The 23,623-nt window shown below is 37.8% G+C and overlaps 3 protein-coding genes across 3 annotated transcripts in view; 1 reads left to right on the top strand and 2 right to left on the bottom strand.

Moving 5' to 3' along the window:
- LOC134804822 (uncharacterized) overlaps positions 1–23,623 on the bottom strand; it is a 470,867-nt gene that overhangs the window by 337,342 nt on the left and 109,902 nt on the right. The window lies entirely within an intron of this gene.
- The window catches only part of LOC134804792 (myotubularin-related protein 9), a 312,849-nt gene that overhangs the window by 103,583 nt on the left and 185,643 nt on the right, over positions 1–23,623 (top strand). The window lies entirely within an intron of this gene.
- LOC134804737 (uncharacterized) overlaps positions 1–23,623 on the bottom strand; it is a 111,644-nt gene that overhangs the window by 25,878 nt on the left and 62,143 nt on the right. The window contains exon 2 of the mRNA XM_063777939.1: positions 2,350–2,562. Within this exon, the coding sequence (XP_063634009.1) occupies positions 2,350–2,562 (213 nt within the window). The remainder of the gene's footprint in view (positions 1–2,349; positions 2,563–23,623) is intronic.

A 23,623-nucleotide genomic window follows, 5' to 3' on the forward strand; every position in this document is an offset into this window, starting at 1 on the left:
TGTGTAACTCCGAAGGCTAAGAATATTCGCAAACTCGGATCTTTAATTTACTCCAGGGACCGGGCGAAAGCTGTCGAAAATTGACATCCGCTTGTATTACCTACAAGTTACAAGCTTTTGAGAAACGGGCCCCTGCCTGCGGCTGTCGTGAATTAAAACCCTCGTCTCCAAATTTTCACTTACCCTCCACGTTGCACAATGTACTATTGTACTTTATTGCACAAAAAAAAACTTAATGCCATATTCCGCCATGAACACCCCGCCGCAAACTGTCATGGCCATTTTATTAAATTCATTCATAATGTGTCGAATCAATTTTGCAGCTCGCTATACAAGGTTGCGTCAGATCAGTCAGATGTCTCTACAACCAATCTACCTAGTCACGTTATCTACTAGGTACCGGCACGAAATTTCTCTTTTCACTCGTTCCAGAAAAAAAATCTTTTGTATTTAGTTTGTCTAATGGTTTGTTGAAAACCAGTAATAGACTTCGACAAACGTTAGTTCAAATATCATACAAAGTGATTGGTTTACTGATACTGCTTTTCAAGGGAGGTGCAAGTCAATGGATGGTGCATTGAATGCGGTGTGGGTGCAGTTCCCCCTCGAGGCGCGGCCGCGGCTGGCCGAGCGCCAGCTCCAGCAGGGCCTGCGCGGCGCAGCCCGCGCTAGCCGCACCACTGTCAACAACTCGTGCTTACCAAGCTCACCTTGGAGCTAGCTGCTAACACCTAAGATGCCGAAATGACTGATAAAGGGGTCATCCATTAATTACGTCACACGTTTAGGGGGAGGGAGGGGTCAAGAAAATGTGACATGTTGTGACATGGGGGAGGGGGGAGTCACAAACATTGTGACGTCACTTTAACTTCATCAGTAGCCGAAAATTGATTTATATTTTTTTATTCGCTGTACAGTTAAATAATGAGTTTTTGGAAGTAATTTTCGTTCCTAATTGGTTTTGTGTTATAAAATTACTAATATTTCTTTTACCAAAAATATTTTTTCATTAAAAAAAAATAATGCCGAGTAGTAACTTACCGATTTCGTTGAAAACAAAATTGCCTAAAATGTGACGTCACACCAGGTGGGGAGGGATTTGCAAAATGTGACCAAGTGTGACAAGGAGGGGGAGGGGTCAAAAAACCTAGAAATTCGTGTGAGGTAATTAATGGATGATCCCTAAGTGATAACGAATGAAGTTTTTGTAACTTGCTGAAGTTTTTGAAGCTTTTGTAACTGACGACATTTGCAGATGATTTTTTGTATTTTTTAGGGTTCCGTACCTGAAAAGGAAAATACGGAACCCTTAAAGGACTCGTCTCAAATAGACGAAGATTGACCATTCCTTTATTATGCGCGTGCCGGCTATATAATTATGCGCGTGCAATAAAGATAGTACGAAAATCTATATGGAAAGCGTCTCTGCTTTAGTCATAAGAATCTTGAATCATGATTATCATTGTCATTAAGTATCATCAGCAGCAGCAAACATCGCTAAGCATACGAAGTGGTCAAATAGATCAGCGCAATGTGCTTAATAATGAATACAAGTTGTGAAGATATCATGTAGAGATTATATCGAGTATCTAATTTGTATTTATCTATTTCTGCTGCTGAACAGATTAATTGTAGGCATTAAACAACACATTGGCACGTCAGACGTCTCCCGGGAATTCCATTGAAGGGAGAGGAATTCAATAAATCTGCGGTCTCGACGGATGCTACATTCCATTTGCTGAACAAATCAGATCCGCTCGTATAATTTGATCTATCAAGCGCTATGCTACTGAACTAAGGACTGATAGAGTCTGTGCGGAAAGAGAAGAGTCGTGGAATGTATTGGGCCCCATACATTCCACGACTCTTCTCTTTCCGAACAGACTCTAATGGGTATTGAAATATCACTTTTTTAAACAATAAGTGAGTACATATGTTTGACATGTTTGTTGAGCATTTTCAATCAATGTCGTACCTAAACTACCTAATTAAACTTTTAAATGAATAACAATTTAAATTATAAATTGTTCGTTTCACACAATGTACTTAATTGTAAACAATTGAATTCAAACGGAGAATACAAGCACGGAACAGGACATTTCTGATTACTTCTCCACAATGTCACCCTGTAGAGGTACTTAACAGTGCAAATATGTAGTTACACCAATATACAGCAGTCACGACTTATTTAATTTAAGTTTGCTAGTCGTGAGATGTAAGTATAATTATAATTACGTAATGTTCTAGCTGTCTTTTACTATTTCCTTGTGGCGTTGCGAGGGCAGCTGGAATTTAACCCTGGAAATAGGAACCTAAATGACCAAACTGTTGAATGGAACGTGTTCTTACCTGGCTATTAGGAAAGGTAGCGAAGGCGGACTGCACTTTGTGTATAGCGTGGTCCTGCTGATGCGCAGGCGGCGGCCGGCCCTTGGGGAAATGGAACCGCGGGATAACGAGCGCGCCCGCGCCGCTACTCGCCGCCGCCGCGCGCACAGACCGCTGCAGCGTCGTGTGCGGCGGCGCCGATGACACCTTCGGAGGCGTCGATGCTGCATAACTCTGGAAACAGACACGGAAAATGTTACTCATACATGACAATAATATATCTACATGTTCAGTGAAGTACCTACCGCAACATTGAGATAGGATAAGGCTTGGCATATTCAATATTTTTACATGAAATACATAAAGATATTTTGTGCAATTGAATCAAGTTGGATACTAATCCAGTAACTTTGTCGCCTGAAAGAACGGGGTTCCTTTGCGTTAAATCCGGTAGTTCTGATTTTTTGATGACTTTTTTATGATGTTGGCTCAATGAATAATCCAAGTTTGTGACCTCGAGCGCCAAACGCAAAGAAAGAGGAAAGCCGTCTAAAGCAGACCTGGTGCCGGACTATTATTACAGAGGCGAAGGCTATTGGGAAGACTTGGAGCGAACTCATGAACGAAGCTCAAGACCGACCAAGATGGCAGCGCACCGTGGACGCCCTTTGCCCCATCTAGGGGACATTATAGGACAAAAAGGTCAATAAGTCAAGTAGGTAAGTCCCGGCCGATGCCAAAATTCAATCCTACTTTATGTAACGCACTGTAAAAATATTTCCGTAGAAAAGGATGCTTTTCTGTTCAATAACGTAAATACATATTTCGTATTAGGCTAGGCATCCATTAAGGTGTATTCATACGAATATGAACGCATATTGATCTTTATTGAACGTAATAAAATTGGATTATGTAAGTTTTTATGTAACTCTGTAAAACTTTTATGAAACTTTTATGTTGCGTTTTAAAGTAACGTTAAATAAAAGTGGTGTCACAAAGACTAGTCCACTATTGTTACCAACAAAGATTCTAACTGCTAAAAAAGGAGTAAGTACTAAAATTGAAAATTGACAAAAACAATGTAAGGGGTCATCCATTAATTACGTCACACGAATTTCTAGGTTTTTTTACCCCTCCCCCCCTCCTTGTCACACTTAGTCACATTTGGCAAACCCCTCCCCCCTGGTGTGACGTCACATTTCTTCAACGAAATCGGCAAATATTTATTTAATATTTTATCAAAATACTTTTGACAAAAGAAATATTAGTAATTTTATAACCCAAAACTGATTAAGAAATAAAATTAAACGAATAAAAACGATTATCGTTTCAAAACCTTGTTATTTAAATGATAATTAACGTATAAAATAATTTAAATACATTTTCGGTTACTGATGAAGTTAAAGTGACGTCACAAAGTTTATGACTCCCCCCTACCCCTTGTCACAACATGTCACATTTTCTTGAACCCCTCCCTCCCCCTAAACGTGTGATGTAATTAATGGATGACCCCTAATTCTAGTTACATATTCGGCGTATGTTGTACAATAATGTTATCAAACTATTTCTTTGTCTCTTAAAAATAAAAATAATAATAATACAGGTATTAAAGGTAGAAATAAATGAAAATCATAAACAATCTGTTCCATTATGGATGTCACTTTACTTTTATGTTACAATAAACCGATATATTTAATGATACTTTTATGCGTCATAAGCCCTTAAATCCGTTATTACCCATATACTTAATAGGAAAAAATGTCAAGAAACTTGTATGACATTCGTACAAGTAGACCCACCTACATACATATTAGGCTTACAAAAATATAACACGATTATTATTTGAAGGTGAGCCATAGTTCAGTCTAAATAACGCGTTTGCAACCGTAACGACTAGGGCTTCCAAATACCGGACTTCTTTCAATACCGGTATTAATACCGAAACTGACTTCATCAATACCGGGATCCCGGGATCCCGGTATTGACTATGCATCGCTTAAAATCTTTGAGTTTTATTAAAAAAAGGCTCACTGTAACACCAGATATGTATGTCTTTAACTTAGGATATTAAACAATAATCGCCGTCTGCAATAATAGGGAATATTACGCAAAACTCTGCATAGAGGGCGTCACTAACTCAATCACATGGCCTACCGTGAAACACTACAATCGAAAGTTCCGTTTCTACCTCTCTATCACTCTTGCTTATTCGATCGATAGAGAAACGAAATTACGATTTTCGCGTTTTGCGGTAAGCCACCTGTAAACAAACCGCCTTGATGCATGAATGTCATAGTAAAACTTGTCAAAAGGAAGGCGTAGTATGTATAAGTTACTCTATGGTTTACTAAACAAATTAGTGCTGCACTCTGGTAGAACATTGCAGTAATACTAGGGAGTATTACTGCAATGTATTATCATTTCACCCTCCAGGTTGGCAATCATTTTATTCGCCTTGTTAACTTCACCACTGTTACCAGTCACATTTTTAGTTCAACCTTATTAGGTTGGCTGGTTTATTAGCCAGCCAACTATATTCAAATTTGCCACTAAAATTCGTTTGCCATACTACAATTCCTTGCTCATTAGTTTCCAATCTTAGATATAATTTTAAGAACTAACTATATTAATATCATATCCTGAACATCAGAATTCATTACCAAATATTTATCTATGCATATGCACCGACCTTGATCCAATTGAATGATCTTTTTTTCATTAAATGGGCAAGTAATATTCTTGATACAGCCGAAGTTACTCATTTTGATGGATTTTAAACGGTATAATCGGCATATTTTCCTTGTTTTTGAAAATACCGAGATCCCGGTATTGCTTTAAAAAATACCGGTATTGAAAAATGCGTTTTCACAGACGGGATCCCGGTATTTCGGGATCCCGGGATCCCGGTATTGGAAGCCCTAGTAACGACTACTAGCTTAGCTATTCAGTAATCGCATTTCTAAGTATACAGTTATATATAATATTAAAAGATATTTTGGGGGGTAATGTGTGTCGGTATTCCGATGTCGTGCCTTGACGACTGTGGCGGTCAAAGTGTTATTATGTAGCAACCTTCGTTGTTTAAAATGTCAACTGCAGATAAGTATCAAGACATAGTTAGCGCAACCAATTTTAAGTTTCTAAAATAATACGTAAGTACATAATATTTTAGGAAATTTGCAATAAACTTACAATTTCTGGCAACGGATAAGCGGCCACTTTATGTACACACGACAACATACAAACTTAGCCTTCGCGATAAGCAGAATAGGAAAACGTAGTTACCTTATTGCTATGTTATTTTATGGGAACTAATTATTTAGTCAGCCGTTTTTAAAATTGATCTGCAAAAAATAGCAATTAAATTATTTGGAAAGCATACAAATATTTTGTAGGCAATAAATAAAAATCGAGCTACAACTCATGTTCAGCAAATAATTCACCACCGGTCAACATTATAAACCAAAATCGGCCTGCTTTTATTATAATTTATCAGCTTAACAAATACTTGGTCCGCAGAATTATTATTTGATCAACAAGATTTAAAAATTGGTCGGCGGAAAAATAATGTCTCTAAGAGTTTAATTGAAACGTATGCGTATTAAAGGAATGGTAATTATATAATAATGTGGATTACGTTTGATTTGAAAAATCAGTAGAGTTGCGGGCGGAGCAGAATCAGACTATCCACCCCTAGAGAGCTATTGAGGATGGGTAAAACGGAGGCTTTTCTGGTAGCAGTTGGCTATATGTCTAACCAAGTGCTACTAGAAAAGTGGGTTAGGTTGGGTTAGAACTGCGACCTTCACAGAAGCCAACTGCTACTAGAAAAGTGGGTTAGGTTAGGTTAGAACTGCGACCTTCACAGAAGCCAACTGCTACTAGAAAAGTGGGTTAGGTTAGGTTAGAACTGCGACCTTCACAGAAGCCAACTGCTACTAGAAAAGTGGGTTAGGTTAGGTTAGAACTGCGACCTTCACAGAAGCCAACTGCTACTAGAAAAGTGGGTTAGGTTGGGTTAGAACTGCGACCTTCACAGAAGCCAACTGCTACTAGAAAAGTGGGTTAGGTTAGGTTAGAACTGCGACCTTCACAGAAGCCAACTGCTACTAGAAAAGTGGGTTAGGTTAGGTTAGAACTGCAACCTTCACAGAAACCAACTGCTACTTGAAAAGCGGGTTGGGTTAGGTTAGAACTGCGACCTTCACAGAAGCCAACTGCTACTAGAAAAGTGGGTTAGGTTAGGTTAGAACTGCGACCTTTACAACAACCAATTGTTGCTAGAAAAGTGGGTTTTTGCTGATCAACTGATTTTTCAGCTAACCAATTTTTGCGGATCAGTTAAATTGTAATCCAAAATGAATTAATTCGCTTACCCACTGATTGCTTACCAAAATTAGATTAATGTTGGATCGCTTACTGCCGCTCAAATAATTAATTTGCCAACCAAATCAATTTAGAGCAGCTCAGTATGACATTAATTGCGAACTGGTTTAGAAATACTTGCCTACCAAAAGTTGCCGACCGATGCCGACCAAGTATCCATTTCTGATGACCATATATATTTTTTTGTTCGTCAAAATAGGAATATTCTGCAGATCGATTAAATAACACCCTTATTTTATTCCTAATAGCATTTTGACGTCATGACAGTTCATAGTCTGACTTTGACGCAGTTTTGTTTTAACATAATTAGGTAATGTCGCTAAAGCACGTTTCAGGGTACCGGCTCAACCAACATTCCCACAATCTCGCATAGGTATACCTACTGCCAGGAGACTACAAGTATATGTACATACATTGTGAGTGAACTTTCCTAACCGAGAACCTCGTAACGTAAATAAATTGTTTTTGTACCCAAGTATTTCATTCTTTCATTCTATTTTTTGAACGGAAACTCGATATAGGTACGGGTTTAAAAATCAGTTAAGTTTAATATGACATTGAATGTATTACCTATCCCACATTATTATTATACGGCCGTTGCCTATAACAGGAACAATAAATTAAACTGTAGGCTGTAAGTACCTACTCGTCAAACAGACCAAAATTAAATTTGTTCAGCGACTTTTAAAAATAACTTAAGTATGTTCTGATTTTTATTATTTTTTAAAGTTTATTCTAAGACGCAATGTATGGTAAAGCGTGACAGGCAACGTCAAAGACACTGATTAGCAGTGATCGTTAATTTTCCAGCAATTTTGGTGCAGCATTGTTGGTTAAAAGCATCTGTATGCCCTACTCTAGGTGGAATAGGTAATTAGGGTTAATAACAGTAATATTAACCTTAACCAATCCTCTCCCTAGAAATAAATTGAAGAAAATCCTTTATTTTTACTATGCTGCACCAAAATTGCTGGAAAATTAACGATCACTGCTGATTAGAGCGTACATTGAAAATAATATTTAATTTGTATGAAAAAGTGAAAATCTATAGATTTCAAAATATTAAAAAAATGTTAATCATAAGTTAGATCGTTTCAGGAATACAATATATGTTCGAATTATATGCTTGTGTTACACGAAACAGCCGGTATATTTTTTCGTGCAATCCTTAATAGGGTTTCTTGGAACGCGATTCGTACCAAACCGATAAAGGCAGGCAAGCCGTACGCGTTGACAAGACGCGGCCGATAGTCTGTAATTGCATTCCGATTGGCTCAGTCCGTAATTCGCACGTAGGTACATCAAGTCACCGTATTGGCAACGCTGGTCATTTTGTTTCTGGACTCTCCTTGGCCCACAAATTTAGGCCTGTACGTCACAACGAGCGCTCTATTTCTGAAACGGCCACGTGTACCTCGTTAGTTGATAACTTTTAATCATTCGGTTCAACGAACTATCTATAAGTAGGTTGTAAAATAATTATGCCTAGCCAAAGAATAAGTCGTCGAATGTTTTGATACTGAGTAGGATGTTTGTTTACTTATAGGATGGGCTGCTGCCTCGAAGTCTGGGCACCGAAGCAGCCGCTAAGGCTGAGGAAGAAACCGAGATAAGCGTGAGAGAGAGGAGTTTTTTTATTAATTCGTGATGTGTAGTTGCCAATATTGATATTTCCAGAATACGGCTAGTATTCTTGGAAAAGGTATTATGGTGGTGTCCGTGGTGTTATAAATTGGAATGTGTGATGTCTTAAAGTCTTAATTACAAAATTATTAATGATAGAGTCTGTGGTGAAAAAGAAGAGTCGTAGAATGTATTGGATCTCATACAATTCACGACTCTTCTCTTCCCGCACAGACTCTAGTACGTTAATAAATGCTTAGTGATATCTATTATTTATATGTTAACATTTTTTGGCAATACGGCTAAGGATGAAGCAGCGGTCAACTTGATTTCAGAATACTAGAAACAATATGACACAAAACCTGAATATTATTTTACTTGTCCTTAATATTTGTTTTATTATAACCAGTGATCGGAATAGACACAGTATAAATACCTAAACTTGGTAGAACAAAGTCATAAAATGGAGACATATTAACTAAATCAAGACGATAATTTCTCCCACTAAAGATAACATTTGGAGAATTTCCCTTAAGTATGTAATTCAAATCTTATTCGAACGAAGATAGGGTGCATTTTTAGGATTCCGTATCCAAAGGGTAAAAACGGGACCTTATTACTATTACTAATTAGTCTAATTGTTATGCCAAAGTTTATAGTAAACTGCAAATAATAATGTAGGTATACGAAGATAAGCGTAGTTAAACTAGTTAAGGACATGTACAGTGATTAAGTTAGATTAGTGATTCCATCTTGTTACGAAAATTAACCATATAAATAGGGTAGTTGACATTTTTTTCTGAATGCTATCAGTCTATCGGGTTTATTTTGAGGATCAAATGTCTATATGGGACCCATTACCTTAGGGGCTGTCCATAAATTACGTCATCGATTTTTGACGATTTTTGACCCGCCCCCCTATAATCATCCAAAAATCATGCTTCAAATGACCCCATTTCCTTCTACTTCATGCTACCGTCATCCGATGTCCAGACCCCCCCCCCCCCCCTAATTTGAAATGACGTAATTTATGAATAGCCCCTTAACTTAAAACAATACAAAAGTCACAACTGATAGCCAAAGTCTGACAATCGCACTTTACGGACGCAACGCTCCTAGACTCCTAACTAAATGGCATACATATGCCAATATATGTATATACGAGTAGGTAATATGGATTACAACTATAACTAATAATAATTATAACATAACTAAGTACTTATCTAAACTCTGAATGCGCCTCCGCGTATTTAATTGGCTGTGTGGGCGCGTAGTCTGCCAACTCAAAAGGTTTGTTTTTCTCTCTTAAGTACTTTACTGGAGACTTTAGTCATAATTCGGTCTACGGAGTTAAATAAGGCTGCTATTTAACTGATCACCAGATTTAGTAAAATTTAATACCAAAAAAATCTATTTTACCACCCTAAAATCATGAATGATCACCAAAATTATAACACCATTTTAATGTGAAATGATTACCAATTTTATTACATTTTACTATCCTTTTAAAGGAAATGACACCAAAATAATCATTATTAACCCAAAAATAGTCAATGATTACCAAATTTCAATCCCCATTTTAATGTGAAATGATAACCAAATTTTTACATCTTGCTATCCTATTAAAGAAAATGACACCAAAATAAATATTGTAAACCCAAAAATAGTAAATGACCACCAAAATTAGAACTCCATTTTAATGTAAATAGATAACCAAATTTTTAAATCTTGCTATCCTATTAAAGCAAATGGCTCCAAAATAATCATTGTAAACGCAAAAATAGTAAATGATCACAAAATTGTAACCACATTTTAATTAAAAATGTGCAATCATTTAATATATCGTTATCCTATTAAATGAATTAATCCACTTCGTCACCTTTTTCTAGTAGCATTTTATTTCTGTAACAGTCGCAGCTCTAACCTAACCTAACCCACTTTTCTAGTAGCATTTTGTTTCTGTAAGGGTCGCAGTTCAAACCTAACCTAACCCACTTTTCTAGTAGCATTTCTTTTCTGCAAGGGTCGCAGTTCAAACCTAACCTAACCCACTTTTCTAGTAGCATTTCGTTTCTGTATGGGTCGCAGTTCAAACCTAACCTAACCCACTTCTCTAGTAGCATTTCTTTTCTGTAAGGGTCGCAGTTCAAACCTACCTAACCCACTTTTCTAGTAGCGTTTCGTATCTGTATGGGTAGCAGTTGAAACTTAACCTAACCTACTTTTCTAGTACCATTTCGTTTCTGTAAGGGTCGCAGTGCTAACCTAACCTAACCCACTTAACTGATAGCATTTTAACTTACTTTTCTAGTAGCATAACGAAATGCTACTAGAAAAGTAGATTAGGTTAGGTAGGTATGCGGTGCGGGCTACGGGGGGTTGAGCGGGAGGGGCTAGTAATTTTGGCATCAGTTTACTTTATTTGGTAATATGTATAAATTTTTTGGTAATCATAGTGGTTTATTTAGGTGAAAATATCGCATTAATTTGGTCTTCAAGATTTGGTGATCATTAATGATTTTTGGTGATCATTCAATATATTTGGTATTTGAATACAATTTGAAGTGCAGTCGTAATTAAAGTGGTGGTACTTTTGTATTTTTAGGCCTTATTTTTTTGGTGTTCAGTATTTTTTTTTGGTAAGCATGATTTTTTTATTTAGGGTACCAAAGTATTTTTTGGTGGTCATTATATTTGTAGCCGTTAAATAATGCTTTTTCTATAGTGGAACTAAATGTAAGTTAAGTTTAGTAGGTAGACTAGGTAGTGATTTTAACAACATTGCCAACAATGTTCGAGGGCTGATATATCCCAATACCCATCCTCTAAGATTACTTGACTGACCTGATTAATAACCAGTGACCCTTATATATATTATCACAGTCTATAAAACAATACAGTCATTCGATGAAGCCGTCGAGACAAGGCAATCGTGCGGGGTGCGAGGGGCGAGGCGTGACTCGCGCCCGAGCTGCATACATCGCCATTGTTAGTAGCTCGGTACTACTTACTTATTTGAAATGTGCAGTTTTTGGGCAGTTGTGTAAAAGTTTCTGCAACCCTACTGTGTTTTAGTGCGATGTCGGATTTACGCAAACATCAAATGCGTCGGTCCACTGTTACTTTTTACACTGTGATATTATTATGTAGGTTTTAAATGCGTGCTTAATATAACAAATCTTTAATTACAAGATAAAACAGACGTACAGTAATCACCCCATGTACTAAACTAACATACCCTATATGGGTACAAAAACTATAGGTGTGCCCGCGGCTTCGCGTGTGTTTCGGTCAGTGCCACTTCATAAGTAGTGGCAGATAGAGATGCCGGGCCGCGGACGTGGAGACGTACTCGAAGTTTAATTTTCTTTTTATTAGCGTAGAATATAGAATACTAAGATGTAGCTTGCTCACATTGAAAAGTGTTTCGTAATTACGTTAAAAATATCTGCCAAGACGGGGATAGTCCACGTTTTGATCAATTGATTCATGCAATGTGCTCATCAATAATACTTTGGGCTCGTGGTAGGTAAACACGATTCGCGATGGATTCCCGTGTTCTATATTTATATAGAGCGGGATAGAGGAGGCGCAGGGAGGCGGCGCATGCGTCGACTTCGCCTTACCACGTGGTATAAATAGTCGCCCGTACACCGCACCACACCAAATTGGGAAACGGGAATGGCCGGCGGACATTGCGCCTCGGCCGCGGCCCGGTGCCGTGCTAACAGGCGACGACACGACGACACGCCGATTGCTTATGATGACGGTGCATAATGTCCACACCAGGTGTCTGGTAGGTACATACTATAAGTATCTGCGAATCGTACTTATACCACATATGTAGTGCGATATTATTGCAAAAATCTACTTGTAACGAAAAAAATCCAAATGAATTTTCGACACCTCTTGAATTTTTTAAACTTTGTCTCTGGATGCCTAAGCCTGGGCGTATATAGGGAGTAAAGAAGAAATGATAATATAACGAAAATGACAAGTAAATTTAAGTATTTTATTTATTTATGTAGTCCATAAGTAGTAATGAAGGTAGGGTAGAGTCATTTACCTAAGTATATGTATATCACTATTATTATTATTGTAAATATATTCGTCTAAATATGCCTAATACCTACCTAATAAGACATGTATGTCTTCTGCGCTTGTTGCCAAGGGTGGTATTCCATCTGTCCAATGTGTATTGCGTCTCACATTTTACTTAATGAGAGACTGAGACGCAATGACATTGGACAAAGAAATTTCGATAGGTGGAATACTACCCTAAGAAAAATCTACAAGATTTAATTGTAGCATACTTTAGGAGCAGTAAGTATTTCTCTCCCGAAGCGGCAACACTTCATGGCATTTAAAACACAAGGCAATTGCACCACCTCGCGCCGAGAACGGCGGCGGCGAATAACATGCAGAAGCATGTTCTATTAGGTATATTGACAATGTGGAGAGTACATTATATTATTGCTGTAAAGCAAAGAGAATTAAGTAGACAGTATTTTATTGTCTTCGCTGTAAAGTGTTGAAGCATCCTAATAATAACAAAATTGAAGCATCGTAAGGCACTCCTTACGATCCCCACACTCTACACCTTAGTGTAGTGTAAGGATACGCGGGCGAGGGGCGAGGGAGGAAGGTCGTGGAGAGTGTCGCCCGCCCTCCGACGGGAAGGTCGCCCCGTCGACCCGCTCGCTATAATATTAATAAAGGCTAGTCTCTAGTCTCAACCCGGCGATATTAATCAACATTCCGTTTACATTTTCTTTCTTATTGGAATCCGATTGGCGATGGCAAGGATTGAGTTGATTTTGAGGAATGGGATAAGTCGTGTCGTTACCATTACTGACAAGTTTTTTTTTAAATGGCGTGATATAAACACCTGTATACAGGCTGAAACCTAAGACTAGATCAGAATTAAAAAGAAGTAATAAGATTATTAAGTTATCTAAGTTAAAATTTGTCTGTCAATTTATATGTATACTTGATTATGATTAGTTTGATTTTAACCAATGTGGTCTGTTCATTTCATAGGGTCCTTTACCAAAAAGTAACCTAGGTACTTCACAAAACACTATGATATTTATTTCACGGTCTTCATCCACAGTACCACTTCAGCTAATGTCACTTTCCGAGAAAAAAATCGCGATACGATAAGAAATACCCAAATCACTATTATATTTGAAGAGTTATTCCTTGATCTGAACCAATCACAATGAAACCAACTGTTGAAAAAGTCAGCCTAGCCTCAAGAAACCGGCCAATACACATTGAAAACAAAAATACTGGGGTACATAAAAAAGGGATGTTTTTCGTTCGTGATTGATATTTTGCCAATTTCCATTAGGTAGAGTACTACCTAGTAGTTAGGTTTTCTAAAGTTGAACAGCTTATATATGAAGTTAGTTGTCGCTCAGAATAAAAAAAAACATAGTACCTAACTCTCTTTCTTCCTGTAGTAATATACTATTCCATAAGAACGGAATAAAAATAAAATTAGGTGCCATCTTAAATAAAAACAGAATAAATAAAAAAGTTCCACATTTCTCATCTTACAGATATTTCAAAAGTGACCATAATCTGGTTATTATTTTTAGATTGAACAAATGTTCAACGACGAGACGAAATCTTGGAAATGATAGAATTGAAATCAATTCTACCATTTCCATGATAGAATTGAAATCAATTCTATCATTTCCAGGATTTCGTCTCATAAGTCATTCGGTACAAATACCATGAAATATCTGCTAATATTGATTTGTCTTCTATGGAAGTCATTGTATACTTGTAATTACCGCGGGTGTGATTGTAGGATAGTTAATTACGCGTGTTCTAATACCTACCTACTACTAACTCTTAGTAAACTTAACTTTGATAATCGAAGCATCCAGTAAGGTCAATGCGGCTAATTCCGACATCCCCGCATTAGGTATGTGGAAATTCCAACGATACATTTTTCTAATCAAAATGAGGGAACTTAAGCGGATATTTTTTTGTTGAACATTCAACATGTCTAAAGGTAAATGACCTCCACATGAATGTTTAGGTAAAAGGGCATACTAGGTAAGTATATACCAAATCATAATTGTTTTTAATTTTATTCACCATCTTACCCGTTTTCCCCTGCTGAACACAAAACAAACAATTAAATACGCAAATATACCTGTTGCTGCTTCAATTCGATGACCTCAATTGAAAAACCATTGATAGTTTAATGATGTAATATAGCTCAGAGCTTTAGGTACCTACATAATCATCACTTAAGATATCGTGCTTTTGTGCTATTAAACAATTATAGAGTATGTGCGGGAAGAAAAGAGTCGTAGAATGTATCGGGCCCCATACATTCCACGACTCTTTTCTTTCCGCACAGACTCTATCATTCACCAACGTGTAGCGGAAGGACATGGTTCAATACACTTGTACATACAAAGACAAAATTTGGAGATACGTTTAAGGACGACTCACGTTAGACCGGGCCGTGTCCGGGCCGGAGCTTCCAGCGCTTACTTTTCTATGACATGACAGGCGATCACGTGATGCTTTCCATAGAAAATGATGCGCCGGAAGCTCCGGCCCGGACACGGCCCGGTCTAACGTGAGTCATCCTTTAACTTGTTGAGTTGACTCTGTGCGACCGATAACGTAGCGCTACGCTACAAATACTGAATACAGTATTAATATTCTCAGTATACGGATTCCAAAGTTTATACAAGTGAACAATGTAAAACAATAGAATAAACTGTTGTATGGAATATACCGGGTGTCGCCTGTAACATGAGCAAATAATTAAAACATAGATTGTACTCCTCAAACGGTGACACTTTTGTTCAACAACTTTTAAAAATTATGAAGTATTTAGACTCCCTATTTTTCATACAAAATAAATATTATCTTCAATGGACGCCATCGCCACGCCATATCATTGTGATTGACGTTGCTTGTCACGCCTTAAACATAACAAAATTCGCAATACATAGCGTCTTAGAATAAACTTTAACGTGTATTAAAAATCAAACCACCAGTTATTTTTAAAAGTCGCTGAACAAATGTTGGTCAGTATGAGGAGTACAGCCTACAGTTTAATTTTTTGCTCATATTACAGGCCACACCCGGTATATATCTAGTTATAGGTAATACAATATACATTATGCTCGACTATATTGCCCCATAAACCCAAGATGAAAAATTTGATGACTTTGACCATGACTATATCATTTATTTCTGCAATCTAGCAGTGTAAGTAAGGCCGAGTAATTAATTATAATAATTATCCAACATTTTTAATCCAAATAAATAAATCGGTTAATGGTAGTTCGTTAGCAGATTTGGAAACGCTGGTCTTGTCTCTCATGTGACCAAAAGTTTCAATGAGTGATCGTATTAACCATTGATTGATCAATAAAATCGTGATAGGTATCTAAACTGCAGCTACCTCCGTCAACTTTAATAATTCAGCTATAATAACTTACATGGATGTATGATGATTCTTGTAATAATGTACCTACGCTTCTATCCTTCAGAATAGTTTACCACGTCATGATTGGAGTCAAGGTACTGGCGACTAGATGGTGGGGTGGTGTATCAAGCAGGTAGCGCGCAACGGCGTCGCGGCCAACGGCCTTTATCAACACGTGCGCTTATCACTGTTGCCGCCGCCCATTGAGCAATTAGATGAGATTACAGATAAGTAGTCAGGACTTGCTCAACGTTATGTGCTGGTCGTGTTTCGTCACCACTTTGTGCCTGGGATGTTACGAAGTTCGAATTGTGTCTACTCTGTGTCATTTAACTCAGACGGATACATTTATTGTATTTACCCAGCTGGATTAGTAGGTACCTACTACGCATGACCGTAACTGTGGTATTTAAACGTATAGGTACGAATATATGGAGCGCCGGTAGTGGCGGTAAATAAATAGTCCAGCTGTGAGCCGGGTGCACTTTCAAACTAAAGGTGAATTGGTTTCAAACTCCGGCTCGTACCAATGAGTTTGTTGGAACTCACCTACAAATTATTTATATTTGATATTTTGTATTTTGTAATAATCGTCTTGGGTTACATTCCGGCTTGTGGGGAGAGATGCAAGTCTCTTTCGCAATAATAATTGAATTGTTTCCTGTTTGGATAAATTCTTAGAATTTTGTTCTAAACAAATCTAAGGTTTCTTTAGGAGGTATGGGCAGTTGTAAATGACATAGTGACGCAGTCAGAGACGTATCCACAAGTAAGCCGGAACAAACCCTCTCAAACACTATAGTGGTTAGCGTACCTAATGTTACTCGTAGTGCTATATCTATTATGTGGCACAGGCTCTGCCTGAGCCGGTTGTCGCGAGACAGCCGAGCCGGCCGAGTCGCGAACCGTGCCGAATTAACTGGCCTCGGCCGTTTCATCCCACCGCAGACATCAAGGCTTCCCGCCGATTACTGATATGCTAGACTAAACGAACAGTCGAACACCCATGACACTTAGAAACGATAACGCAAAGCGAAACACTGCAATGATAATGGCATTGGCGCCCGATTCTGTGTTAAATTTCAGTTCTTAGAACTGTAGCAGGAATAAAGTAGATATTTGAATGAAGAAAGGGGTAAAATTATTGTTTATTAACTTGTAAATAAATAATAATATGTACATGTACCGATTTATGACGTGTCATTCCCTTAACGACATTTTACTCACAGGACGAATAATCCTGTCTCACTGCATGCGCTCTCAGTGTATCTACCTACTCCGAACTCATAAAGGGACATAAAAGGCGGTGTTTCCTCTCGGAAATGTGCTTCCGTTATTAATGGCGTGACTCCCAAAATATCCCCCAAACGTTAACTTATTGGTTGACACTCGACAGTTGACGTTGCCAACAACTGCACTATTGTGTACATTTAATAGATTTACACAAGTAGGTACTTACTTTATTATTCTTCGTGACAATTAGGACATGAAGAATATGCAGATAAAGGTGATATTTACAATTATCTTTTCAATACTTTTTTAAATTATTTATGATAATGATAATATTTGTACAACAGTAAAAATGTTACTTACTTGAACATAATGAACATGGGGGTAACAGATTTTGTACTCGTACCTAGCATTTATTCCGTTAGGCTTGCATTAATTGCCTGAAATAATTTGAAATTGGGAGCAAAATGTTGACAATATTAAGAAACCGGACAAGTGCGAGTCGGACTCGCCCAACGAGGGCACCGTACTTTTTAGTATTTGTTGTTATTGCGGCAACAGAAAAACATTATCTGTGAATATTTCAACTGTCCAGCTAAGTATCACGGTTCATGAGATACAGCCTGGTGACAGACAGACGGACAGACAGACAGACAGACAGTGGAGTCTTAGTAATAGGGTCCCGTTTTTACCCTTTGGGTACGGAACCCTAAAAAGGCTAAGTGCCCACTACATAATAGTGGTGTAATGAGACAGGTAGTGTAGGTAGTCTAGAGTAGGTAAACTACACTATCATTATTACCATTTTGAAGCGAAGGAGAATCAATACGTAGGTAGGTATTTATCTATTGGTAAATTAGCATTTTTATGTGTTCTTAGCTCAATTTCTCAATGTCAACTTTACTGATTGTTGGGCTCTCGAGGCGTTTCCTCGCAATAAATCCATGTCAAACGTTCCATTTTCGTTCCAAAATCTTACAGAAACCCCAAACTCGTTAAACCCTTAAAATAATTAACCATACCTACACGGGATACTTAAACTTCTACAGAATTGTATTATTTAGAGATTCTATGTAGGTAAAGAATCGTTTAGGTATGTACCTATACTTATAAAAAACTACGTGGAAATATTAAAAAAATAAGTAGGTAGGAAACTAAATAAAAAGGATGGGTGTAGATCCGAAATGTACCTTCTACATATAATAATGTTTAAGTATTATACATATAATTATAAATAATAATAAATAGGTACCTTTACAATGGATACCAACGTAAAATCACAACAATGACAACAAACAACCAATATGAACTCAGAACCTGAAGTAATGAATGGCATTTTCTTTAAAAGTACCTTTATGAATTTTCATCACACTTGAAATGTGCTATTTCACCGGGCGCAGCGGGAGCTATAGTCAATTTTACTCCCACGGGGCTTATAACTTTTTTTTAAATTAAGTATGTGTCACTAACCAAGTAAGTTCTACGACTTGTTAAAAGTCAAGGTATAAAATATGATTTACTTTCAAATTAATAACATACATTCTAATGCTTTGTTTATGTTTTAAAAATATTTAATTTGATTAATTTAATAGCCGTTTAAAATATTTTTACACAATTTTCAATCTAAAGACCTCGTTTGCAAAATTTCATTCCCCTCCGTTGCACAATGTTCTATTAACTAAAATACATATAAAATCATTGACAATTTAGCCTGAGAATGTTTTGACATTGCCCGATTCGATATCGAATGGAAGTAAAATGTATAGTATATTTATTCATTAAAAAAATCATTCAATGAAATTTTATTGAATAATTAAAACAGAGATTAAATAACAAAATAAATACATTATAAATCTAGCCCTAAATTAGCCTGAGGCATTGTTCCCAGGACACTGGCCGCGTTCCCCCTCTGCACAGTGAGGCTGAGTTTTTGTGCAAAAAAAGCGCCAGCTCGTAGGTCGCCAGACACCCAGACTAGTTTGGTAGAAATTTCTTTTACTAGTTTTTTGGTGTCTGACGACCAAGGACCGAGAGTTTCAATTGCAAGTGCCGCAAATACATAATTCGTTTTCAAGAATGCATATTTGCGACACTTTGGGCGTCGTCTGCTGCCGTCCCTGGCCTCCTGGCAGAGCCCCGGACGTGGGATGGGGCCAGCGTATCAACACATGTTACATCCCACGCCAAGGGCCGCCCCAGGAACCAAGGTACGAGCGAGCAGCCGTCGGGCCTTTTGTCATCCGCCGCAGATAGACCAACTGGCTCCAGGGCAGAGATGGGCAAAATTTATTCGAATGACGAATAAAAATAACAAAATCATCCGCGGATGACGAATAAAATTCTCGGATGATTATTCTTATTCGAATAAATTATTCGTCGAATAATTTATCCGCGAATAAATTATTCGTCGGATGAATTGCCACGAATAATTGTTTATTGGAATACCTTATTAACTTTTCTCGAAAATAAAAACTAACTAACTAAGAAAATTGTTTTATGTTAAATTGCAAATCCCGGTTTGGATAAAATTTTGGGTTGCTTTAATAATATCGGTTAAAAGGACAGTAAATAACGAAACACCCTTTTAAATCAACATTGTTATATTAAATATTAACCAAGATATTATGCTAATATGTGACGTCCCACGGGTAAAGGTACCTTATGGCGGTATCACTTTGGAAATGCAAATGTTCCTCATCATCACTTAATTCACTCATTTTCAAAAAATATATACCACGACGCGATAGGTTTACAAAGATTTGACAAGTGTGATATGAAATGCACTGCAACTAAATAGTCACTGATAAATATAAATTATGCGTTGTGACACTCGCTCTGAAGGAAACAACTGATAAGAAAATTTGGTTTTCTCACTCTTTTATATACAGCTATCTCTTTTTAGGCCAGGATAGAAAGTTGCTAAGTTTGTGTGTGAGTTCATTGTTTACGCTAATCCTTTGGTTATTATACTACCTGGGCTTATCCTTTAACCCTTAACAATCTTTAAATCGTCACAACAAATATACAGTAAAAACAAGTCATATTAAGCGTGTTATTATTCGTATAGTTTATTTGAATGGAATAACCCAAAAAATTTAAAATATTTCGAGGATTTATTCGAATGAAATAACGAATAAATCATTCGTCATTTGAAAAGCAGTCGAATAATTTATTCGCGGATAAATTATTCGCGAATAAATCTTCCGCGAATAAATCATCCGCGAATAAAAAATCCGTGAATTATTGTTTATTCGAATGATTATTTAGATAAAAATTTATTCGAATGATGACCATCTCTGCTCCAGGGTTGCTGGTATGGAGGCGGTACCGAGTGCTCTGCGGATTAGGTCGTTTAGAGCCGTGTGTCTATAAAATCGGCCGGCGCTTGATTGGCAGTGGAGTCCGTGGTGCCCATAAGCGTCAACATGACTTCCACAGCGGGAGTAAGCGTGTGGCTCGCAGGCTTTCAAACCTAGCCTGAGGCATACGGCTACGCGCAGTGACGCCGGGTCTAAAAGGGAACCAATATTCCGCGACGGCAAGGCGCGCAGCCAATGCCCTGACTCGGGTTCCGATACTGCGAAAAGTCTAGCACGGTCACGGGGGTTCGAATTATTGTCCAAAAGGGATTTGTGGGTTGTTTTTATTTTTTCAGGTCCCAGGCTGCTTGGCTGGCTTTTTCGGTAGGTGGGCTCTCGCCGGGATTTCCAGCACTCCAAGTTGACTCTGCATCTGCCAAGCTCGCCACTACCACACCCGTGGGATTGGTGACATTAAGAATGCCACGGATGAGATGAGTGACGCTGTGGACAGACGAGAGAAAAGCGGGGAGAGCCAGATCGCCCGTAGAGCGGATACCCAGGCCACCATAATTAATAGGCAAAGTAGCCTGGGACCAGCTTTGAGGGCTGAAAGAGATGTTTAGAATTTTACAAACCGAATTTTTTAATATGTTGTCAATGGATGAAGTGAGATTCGAGAATTTCCTAACGGGGCTGCAACGTAAAATGTATAAGAATTTTGGAGAAAATAAACACAGACGTAAGATGTAAATAGCCATATGGGCGTTAATTTTGTATAATAAATCTGAACAGTTGTGAAAGTTATCTAATTTTGAATTTATTGCTAAAGGGATGGCGTCTTCGAAAATAGGGGCACCGAGTAATACGAGGGAATCTCGTGTAACAAAGGTGAAATTGGGCGCGACAGAGTTGAGACTTAGAGTCAAAGCAGCCCGGGCACTAGCTGAAAGCTTGTCTGAGATAAAAACCTCACACTTATTGAAGTTAAGTGTGAGGCCAATCTCAGCGAACTGCCTTGAGATTATATTTAGGTCGTTTAATACAGAAGAAGCCGTCCCTGCAAGTGTCCCGTCATCCAAATACCATACATTTAGTTTTGATTTTAGCTGAGTGATGATTGGGTGAATTGCGAGGCTAAAGATGATGGGCCCGAGCGGATCTCCCTGCTGGCACCCGACACATGAGGCAATTTCTTTTTCACCAAACATTAATTTAGACGGATTACCGTAGCATTGTTTTAGGTATTCAAAAATTTCCGGAATTTCCTTTTGAATTTCGTCTAAAAGAGTGCTTCGGTCGATAGAATTAAATGCGTTTCTAACATCAACTTTTATCATAATTTCGAAATTTGAGTTTTCCAGGAATGTTCGTGTGGCGTGCACTGCGGCCTCACAACCGCCTCTGACGCCGAAACCTAGTTGTTTGGGCTTGAATTTGTCTGTGAGGCGGTCGTGAAACTCGCGGCAACACAATTTGGAGGCTAGTCGCCGTATCCACCGCTATCGCTATCGGACGAATGCCGCCATCGATATATAAGAAATCATTTGCCAAAACAATATTGTCAATTATAAGAAATCATTTGCCAAAAAAATATTGTCATTTAATTGAATTAATACTTGCATTTAAATGTTTTCGTATCTTTTGACTTATAATATTATTGATTTATGTAATAGAATTTAAAAACTATAAGTAGGCTCAAAAACTTTATTAGTATGAAAGAGTTAAGTTATGCGTCTTTCATGTGTAAGTACATCATTAAATATGTAAATGGACATCAAAGCCAAATTTATTGCTGGACCCTTAGGCATGTTCAAGCTACGGTACAATCATAGAGATACATAGTATTTTCTTTCTATATTTGTTAATTAGAGCAAATACAAGAGAGCTATCACCATTAAAGATATACACACCTCAGGTGATTAGATAAGTAGAAAAAAATTATCAAAATGGTGTAATCGAGAAGCAATATAAAAACTCATATTCACACTTGTTTATGTCATTATAATGCTTATTAATCTACAGTTAACTATTACTATTAACTAATTATGCATAGATGATACTTACAGATTGTAGTTAACTGTAGAGTAAATATATCGCCATTAAAATGAAATCTATACCCGTTCATATTTGCACAATGGTAGCGGCAATGATATTTAATACGAAGGTAACTTTGTAGTTGTAAGGTCATTTAATGGAGAAAATTTTAAGTACGAATTTACGTAATTAACTTGTTGACAGATTGCAGAGTCGGCGCCATCCGTGCTGCCCACATTGGCGAGCGTGCCGGTGGCGGACGGCGCGCGCGACGACGACGACGAACTCGGCCTGCTGCTGACCATCCTAGTCCTCGCCACCAGGAACAAGGGCTGCAACTGCTGCCGCGCCGAGAACACCTACATCCCAATACCCTATCCTATACCTATACCGACACATAATCCAATCATTGCATGAGATGTTCGGCTACGACTGTGACCAAGAAGAGGAATCCGACGACGGGTCCAGCGGCAGCAAGGCTACCAGCGATGCAGGCGAGGCGTCGGCCGCCGGTGGCGCAGGGGGAGAGGGGGGCGCGTCCTCCTCATCTAGTCAGACCAGTCATTAACATCCACACTAGTGATTGCGACGAAGAAGACGACAATCAATAAATATTAATCCTAGCTCCCATATTTAGATTAAACATTCATTTTTATAGTAAAATACCCTGTGGGCTTCCTTGTTACTTGTTTTATTTATTGCATTGTTAGGTGTTGCACAGTAAAAATGGTAGATTTAAGACATAAGGCCAAACATAAAGAACCGTGTCCCGGATAGTATGGGTTCTGGGCCATGACGCGTCCCGAAGTAACTTATATATCATTAGATAGTGCATAGCCTATATCGATAGAATATATCGTTCTTATGAGCGTATTTGGTGGGCATACCTTGTTAGCAAAAAGTCTACTGCCTTATAATAGGGCGGCAGAAGCCCATTTCATTTGTAAAAATATCGCCTGTAATTTATTTGTAAAATATTAAAACATTGTATTCACGCTTTTCAAATGCCGGATTCTGTGTTTTTAAAAACATTTTTAATGTTTGACTTTGGCCATAATTCAATTTAAATGAAAATCGTCACCGACACGCGCTACAAATTATTATTCACAAAAAAATATATGAGTGCCTATTATAAAGTGATACTTTTTAGAATGAGGAATAAATGATCTAAATTGTAATTTTTTTTTATTTAGTACTAATCGACACACTGTGATTGTAAAGGGCAAAATTGTCCTAAAAAAATACATATAATTTT

The sequence above is a fragment of the Cydia splendana genome, chromosome Z, assembly GCF_910591565.1.
Source record: "Cydia splendana chromosome Z, ilCydSple1.2, whole genome shotgun sequence".
Lineage (NCBI taxonomy): Eukaryota > Metazoa > Arthropoda > Insecta > Lepidoptera > Tortricidae > Cydia > Cydia splendana.